This window comes from Pelodiscus sinensis, chromosome 11, assembly GCF_049634645.1.
Source record: "Pelodiscus sinensis isolate JC-2024 chromosome 11, ASM4963464v1, whole genome shotgun sequence".
Lineage (NCBI taxonomy): Eukaryota > Metazoa > Chordata > Testudines > Trionychidae > Pelodiscus > Pelodiscus sinensis.
This window is the reverse complement of record NC_134721.1, coordinates 50,227,216-50,234,995: the sequence shown is the minus strand read 5'-3', so window position 1 is coordinate 50,234,995 and position 7,780 is coordinate 50,227,216. Positions and strand designations below refer to the sequence as shown.

Genomic DNA, 7,780 nt, shown 5'->3' with positions numbered 1-7,780 from the left:
TTAAATCGCTTACGTTCTCATTAGAACTTGGTTACGTATTAGTTAAAACGTAGTTATGTAGATAGATAAATATAGAGGCAAATAGAGACACGATTGCAGGGCGTTACGCGGAGTCATTTAAGATCGAATTATGTTTACAGTTACAGAATTGTCCTATGGGCCCGATCTTTTACACTGCATTGAAATTGATGGAAGGGTCGGACATTAGCAAAACACAGTAATGCGGTAAACAGCAACACTAATTTTCTATAATGTAAGGCAATCCGGACAACGATTTACTTATTATTAAACCAGCCAGTTAATAATACACTTTTTGTGCCATTTAGGGGGAATCATCGGCATCTAACGCGTGAGTGTTTTAAATTATTTGGTGGTCTTCTAAAAAGTAACACGATAGCGGGGCTATCCACTGTCACATATTACCCGACGTACACCAAGAAACGGCTTCGCCTCTAAATTTAAGTAAAAATATCGTTTAACATATTTAGGGTCGTGCACATCACTTGTACTTGCTAACAGATGTTACAGGGGATAGCCATCAGTGTATAGAAAGCAATGGCTGAAATACACTAAGTAAGGACTTTGCCCAAGTTGATGATGGAAGCTGAATCTGAGTAAAGGTTTAAGGATTGTGCCCAGGGCCGGATTAAGACTTGTAGAGGCCGTAAGCACTGAAAAGATTATGGTACCCCTCCCCCCCATATGTAATTCAAAATAAAAACAATACTATACCATAAAATCTCTCTCTCTCTCTCTCTCTCTCTCTTTTTTTTTTTTTTGTGTGTGCCCCTGCTTTGCTGGTGCCCTAAGCATGTGCTTACTCTGCCTATTGGGTAATGCGCTACTCTGCAGGTGAGAATTCACTAGTGAAAATGAACACAGTATGACGAATGGAAGCAATAAAGCCACAAGCACACGGTATGTCTCTGGCACGGAGAGATGTTGCGTCACTCTTTCGTCACGATCTGTCAATTAACTCTCGTTTGAGATCGCTAACAGGAGAACTGCTTGTACTACAAACACGACCTTGCTCAAAGCAACAGCTCATAAAACACTTTATTGAAATAAAGTAACTAAAGTATCTTGCATTAACTGATCATAAAATGCAGTTTTCGAATAACTTGGGGCACCACAGGATTGTAGACAGCAAGTAGGTGTAAAGTTACAGTAACAATCTCCTCCTGACCCTTTCGGGTTGTCGTACAAAATACAACAATCTTCCATCTCGGAGCTCCCAACCCGATACAGAGAAAGAGAAACGGTTGTGTTCTGCCTTATGTACATAGGGGAAGAAAGGGGGAGAGGGAGCCACCAAATATTAAATAGGACGGAAATGAAATGGAAATAATAATACACTAACCATTTAGTCACCCATCTTCTTGTATCTTCATGGAACGCGGCATGGGCCTTGTCTATGTATCCTGCGCCTCGTTCCACATTGTGGACATTCGGGTTGAAAAGAAGCAGGAGGCCTATGGAGCGCATGGCGCACAAGTCTAAGCATCAGTCCGAACTGCTGTGGATGGAGTTGTGTGTTTCTCCTCAAATCCAGTCTTTCAAATGTTCCCGGCTCGTTAGAGAAGGCACTTGCTCGATGCTGCTTTGTGAGTCTTTGTGCTGTCTGGCGTGCTAACGAGGCCCCCTCCGCTGGATCGTTATTAGTTATTGCTATTATTATTCCTCCTGGTTGACTTCACAGGGCGAGTTTAGGCTTTCCGCTTGCTTCTCTGCTTCCCTGGCTCGCTCCTGCTCTGTGAGTTGCTCGCTGGTTGGAATGGAGTTTTTCTTCGGACGGCCTTTTGGTTTGGTGGGGGACTCAAGGCCCCCGCCTTGTAATACCTGGGAAACCAAAGAAGACACCAGAATGAAACCCGCTTGAAGATGCCCGATCCAAGCGTGCCTGATCCCAAGCTGGCGATAGGCTGCCATACAGGACACTAACAAGTTATGCCGAGAATCAAAAATATATCCCGTGTCCCAGCATGTCAACACCACCAGGCCTGGGAGGCAGCCAAAGGAAACACCTTACAGCTGGCTGGAAACTCGACCTGAATTGCCTTTTAACGGCTCTTCTTTACCTCTACACGTTACCTCCGACAGGGGAGGGGAAAGATCCTGAAATCCCCGGAGCAGACTTGGCCCTTGGTGTCTTACCCCGTCTCGCTGTGCTCCGCCTGTGTGCAGCGGCATGTTTGCAAGCCTTTCTGCTGGGCATGGTCACAGACAGCACGGTTGGCATTGCAGGCTTTTCTCACAAACAACACAGAGGGGAGAGAAACCCGAACAAGGTGCAAACCAGGGGACACACACGGGTCTGCGAGTCGAAGGTCCCTTTTCCTCTACCCCTTCCTAACAGCGCCCAACAATTCTCTGATGCAATCAGCTACGGGCCAGCCACCAACTCCTACAAGGAATAAAATCAAACAGGCCGAGGCCGAGAGCCAGACGAGTAAATACACTTACTATTTTCTTCCATTTCATTCGCCTATTTTGGTACCACGTTTTCACCTGCAGTTGACTGAGACCCAGGGACTCGGCCAGGTCTATTCTGCAAGGGGAGAGAGAACACACGTGACTCGTCCGAAAGCGGCCAGGCAGCGCTTGTCTCTCCTCTCCGCCGTCAGCTCGGTCCCAGACACCAGCTGGCCTCTGCCCCCGATGGTCCTTAAGGAAGGGTTGGGGCTATCGGGTGCTCCCAGCCCCCTCGCTTCTGTTCGGCGGACGTTGAGGGGAAGGGGAGGAGCGACCCAAAAGAACCTGGGCTGTGGGTGGGTCAACGCTGAACTGATCGATTCGCTCTCGGGACCACGAGTGCAGGGGAAGCCCCAGCTACAGCCGGCCGGGATTCTGCGCCTGGCCTGGCCTGGTGGGCCCGGCCCGCTTAGTGAGTTTGGGGCGAGGCCAGGCAAGCTCGCCGGACTGCAGGCAGATGATTGGGATCCCGACCCCCTGGCAGCGGCTCCGGCGCCCCGCACCTGTCAGGCGTGGAGAGGTATTTCTGTTTCTCGAAGCGCTTCTCCAGCCCCATCAGCTGCAGCTCGGTGAACACCGTCCGGCTCCGCCGCCCTTTCTTGGCTTTGCTGCCTGGCTCCGGGGGGCCCGGCTCCAGCTTCCCCCGCAGGTGCAACTCCAGCGGCAGGTGGGGCGACCCTGAGCCTCCCTGCAGCCCCGAGCCAGCAGCCAGCAGGGCCGACCCCAGGCCGGAGCAGCCCAGGGGCGGCAGGGGGAATTTGAACACCGCCGCCTGCTCCGCCTTCAGCACCGCTGCGGAGAGAAAGACGCGGTGAGAGCGGGCAGGCCCTCCTAGCACTGCCCTGGGGCGCGTTGCAGATCCGATCCCGGGCGGCCCTGGCCCCAGCCAGGCCCCGCTACAGCTGTGGGGCGCGGAACCGAGCTGTAACAGGGCCAGGTGAAGCAATGCCCGGAGCAGTGAGTGGGAAATGGGTCCCTGAGCTTTGTGCGTAGATCCAAAGAAACTAACTCGACAAGCACCCTCCATCCAGCGACGTGTAAGGCGCCTTTTCAAACCTTCAGCCAGTGTGCGGGAAAAGGGGTATTGGAAACATTTTACACGTGAACAGGAAAGCTACCAAACTGTAACACTGTCTTAACTGCAGCAGCCTTGTATTTGTCTAGTTTTCCCCACACAGAAACAACATTAACATTATTGGATTTAGGGGGAGGTGAGTTAAGTCAAGCACCACTAAGGAAAGGGGGCAAGATTAAAATATTTCTACTTCTGAGAATGAAATGCTCATAGGTCAATTGAAACCTACGTCTGTTTTTTTAAAGGTAGCCAATATTGTTCAGCCTGATTCTATATATTTCTTAATGTGAGATTCCTTCCCTTCCCCCGTTCAACAAATATCTTGCTGTAATATCAAAATCCCAGCTCCAAATAGGATCGAATTGAATTATTTGCATGTATTTAAAATTTAAGATCGACATTCATAATTTGGGATTTACAAGAGGGCAGGATTTAAAATAATTGAATAATAATTGAAAAGCACTAGAATCGACTGGCATCTAATTGTTACTTCTCGGCCGCAGAATACATAATTGGTAGAGTAACAGAGCGTACGTGAACCCAAAGTCCTAGCGCTGTAATCTAGATCATTTTGGTCCAAAGTCTCCGCGTAGTTTTGCAGTATTTTCCTTCTTTTTGTTTTCATTGGTTCCAATAAAATATTATTTTTCATAACAATTTAGAATACCGGCACATTTGCACGGCGTACTGTACCATAATGTGCTATGGAACAAAACAAAGGGTTTATCCTAATTTGAATTCACAAGCAAACAATCGTTAAATGCGGTAGTGAATCACAATAAAAACATGCAGGTGTAACGATCCTCGGTCCCAAAGAGTGGAGTAGCGCCTAACACGTTAGGTTTGAACTGGCGATACTTCTTCTCTGACCAAAGTACTTAAGTTACAAACGCTCTTATTTGAAGTATAAAATCAAATTGACAAATGGCCTCCAGCGGATAGGACGCTAAGAAACTATTGCTAGCCTTACAATTTAAGCGTTGCTTTCCTCGCGAGTAGGAAGTCCTCTTCCTATTCATCTTGAGGAGGAAACACCAGCAGACCCCAGCACGTACAGAATTAGCGTGGAAATAATGAATCATTCAGTTCGTCTATTACAAAGCTTTGCTGGGGTAGGAAATAAAAGGACTATGCCCTCGCAAGAGCAATGTAAATTGAAACACAAACTTATCATCTTTAACTGCCTCAGACAGCAAGGGACAATCAGGTGTTGGTAAGGAAAGTGTTTCAAAAAGGCCTTTCGAATTCCTCTCCCGGGTCGAAATATATATTGTGCTGGAGAAGCCAGTACTTTCATTAACCCAATTTAGGGACCCACCACTCCTGCTCTTACGGAAGTCAATGGGATTTTTGCCACGATATTTTATAAACATCAGTGCACTCGGTTTAGTATTTTAAAGAAGCATTTAGTTCAGACGGGCTTCAAAATTCCCTGCCTTCATGCAGCAATCGTTGCTCTGATTCTACGGCAAGTCTTTATAAAACAGATTAGTTCTGTGTTCAGATAAACGATAAACTGGGTTTTGTTTTTTTGGTGTTTCCTTCTTTTTTCTGTGATAAAGAGAGGGTTGGTCATAGATAAAAGTAGCTTTGGAAAGGACAATTTTTGAAAGGGCAATTTTCAAATTCAGAAGTAACAGTTTGTTTATTGTGCCTCGTAATATATTGCATATGCTTAGATATAGTTACACTATATATGTTACACTATATATGTACATGTGTAATGTTCCCTGTAATATAGATAAGTTCTGTGTTCTACCTACAACGTTCTATATTGGTCTCTCTTCTGCACAATACCATCATGATATCATGGTTTGGGGTCCGGATATCTCAATCTGTCCACAAATAAAACTTCCATCATCTAACTAGGATGGGATTCATAATATAGCTTTCGTAAGGCCCAAGCATTCTCGGCCTATGTTGAATTTAAATCGATGTAAGGGCCTTCCGTGGCAGAAGGCAAAGAGCCTGCCTCAAATAAATGGTGTATTAACGAGTAATTACAGAGTGTCCTTTACCAGGCTAAGATTCCGTCCTGCGCAGAAGGGATTTTCCCCCAACTGAAAAAAAAAAAAAAAAAAAAAAAAAAGCAAATTGCAGGAGAAGGAAATAGGCTGTTCCCTGTGATGAGCCCGGTTGAAAAACGCGGCTCAAAGGCTTGGGAGAAAGGGAAAGAACAGAGTTTGTTTCGTGCCAGTTGTGCACAGCCTGCTAGCCGGCTTCTGTTGGACTCCTGTCTGGAAAGAAAACATCATGTTATTTTGAATCATCCTTCCTGGGTGTGTGTGTGTGTGTGTGTGTGTGTGTGTGTGTGTGTGTGGCTGTAGCCTACACTTCTGGCATGAAACCACACGAAACGGGATCGTCCTGGTGGCATATACACACTGGTCCTTCTGTCCGAGCTAGAGAAGGGTCTGTCTTCCGAGCTTAGCCCCCGAGCGGAGCCCTGAAGGAAGAGAAGCGGCCTCGCGCTTCCACGCTGGCCCAGCGCGGTTCTGTGCCCCCAGGCACCCCAACGCGCCGCGGAAGGCAGCGCTAAGCCTGCTTCCGCCAGCAGAGCGCCCCGCCGTTCCCCGGAGCTGCCCTGCCGCCGGAGCCCAGCGCAGCCACTGGACCGGGCTGCCCCTGCGCGCAGCGAGCCCCTGGCCTCCCCTGGCGCGCAGCTTGCGCGGCCGCGGGACGTACCTAGGTGGTTGTGGTAGGGGCGGGCCGAGAGCAGCGCCTGCACCCCGAACTTGAGCAGCTCGCCCGCCGGCGCCGAGGCCTTGGGGTCCGGGGGATCCGTCAGGATTTCCTCGATCATAAAGCTCCGGTAGCGATGCGAGCGGTGGTCTGGGAAGGCTTCCGCGGGGAAATAGTGCGCGGCCCCCAGCTCCAGCGGGTGCTGCATCCTTCCTGCTGCGCGCCGGGCCGCAGCGACGCCCCCAGCCTCCTGCAGACGCAGGCTCGCTTCGCCGCGGGCTGCCGCCCTAGAGCCGCCCTCCGCCTGGTGCCTCCGGGAGGGCGCCCAGGGACCTGGGGCAGCCTTTGTCCATTCTCCCTCCTGGGGCTGGGCCGCCCCCGCGCGCCGCTTCCTCGCAGCCCTGCTCGCCTTTGCCCTTCGGAGGGGCCGGGGGAGCCAGCGCTGTGCCTGTGCTGGCCCCGGCCGCACCCCCTGGACCGAGTGGCTGCAGAGCTCCTTAAGGAGTGAGCCCGGGCTGGAAAAGTTACAACCTCATGCTGCACCAGGCACGTCATAGGAGCGCTCTTTCCCCGCCCCGGGCCGGAGACAGCAGCCTATTATATGGCTGACCTGAGTCTGGGACGGATGGGAGGGGTGTGGGGGGGGGGGAGAAGTGGGGAGGGGGGAGGAAAGGGGGGGCGCTTAGTACCTAGAAGCGAAAGGTTTGGGAAGAGCGTCCATCCTGTGCCAGGCCAAGCAAACGAGCCTCTCCGCTTACTAAGGCCCCCAAGCCCGGGCCGCGCGGCGTGGCGCTCAGTGCATGGAAAGCGATGGGCGCCGCCAGCCCAGGACTGTGCCAGGGTGTCCGAAACGCTGGAGCGGCGCTCTCCCGGCAGGATGTGCGGCGTCCTGCCGGTTTGAAACACAGTCAAGGCTGTTTTCCGAGCCCAGCGCCTTCCTAGCTCATCTGCCCGTCTAGTCTGGTCCTGCCCCGGGCCCGCTCCCCAGAGCCTGCCGCAGAGTGTTCGGGGTCACCGCCTGGCGCCTTTCCCCTTCCCCGCTCCCCTGGAAAACCTACGGGCCGCGTCCCCATCGCCCTGAACTGACGCCAAATTCCCGTCCGGCTCCAGCCAAGGCACGGGCCAGGGGATACGCGTTTGCTGCAAGCACCTGCTTCCCCGGGGCCCAGTCTGGAGAATAGGGCGGCTAAGGGACTCCTGCCCTACCGGAGTCCGTCGCGCAGCCGCCTCCTCCCAGCTCCCGGAGGCCCCCAACGGCCTCCCCCGCCGGCCTCCGAGCGCAATACTAAAGCGCCAGACCCGCAACCCCAGGGCTCACGCGAGGGCTGGCCAGGCCGGGGCAGTGCGCGCAAGGCGGGGGCGCTCAAAAGCGAGGAAGGCCCTGATCCCCCCCAGCCCTCTCCGCCTGGGAGCGTTCGCCATGGCCTGAGCGCACCTGTGGCCCCCACGAGCCACTAGCCCAACCGAGAACCATCCCCGCTCCATGGAGGCTGCTGTGTCTTCGGGAAAACGCGCGCAGGCCGCAGGCTCCCCACGGGGATTCAGGTCGCT

The 7,780-nt window shown here is 52.2% G+C and overlaps 1 protein-coding gene across 1 annotated transcript; it reads right to left on the bottom strand.

Moving 5' to 3' along the window:
• Positions 1–1,038: 1,038 nt before the first annotated feature.
• Positions 1,039–6,801, bottom strand: BARX1 (BARX homeobox 1). Its single transcript, XM_075939693.1, has 4 exons — positions 6,233–6,801; positions 2,976–3,264; positions 2,464–2,548; positions 1,039–1,839 (listed from the first exon to the last, which is right to left on the bottom strand). Exons 1-4 carry the CDS (start codon positions 6,435–6,437, stop codon positions 1,675–1,677), a joined length of 744 nt encoding a protein of 247 aa, XP_075795808.1. The 5' UTR covers positions 6,438–6,801; the 3' UTR covers positions 1,039–1,674.
• Between the last annotated feature and the right edge of the window lie 979 nt (positions 6,802–7,780).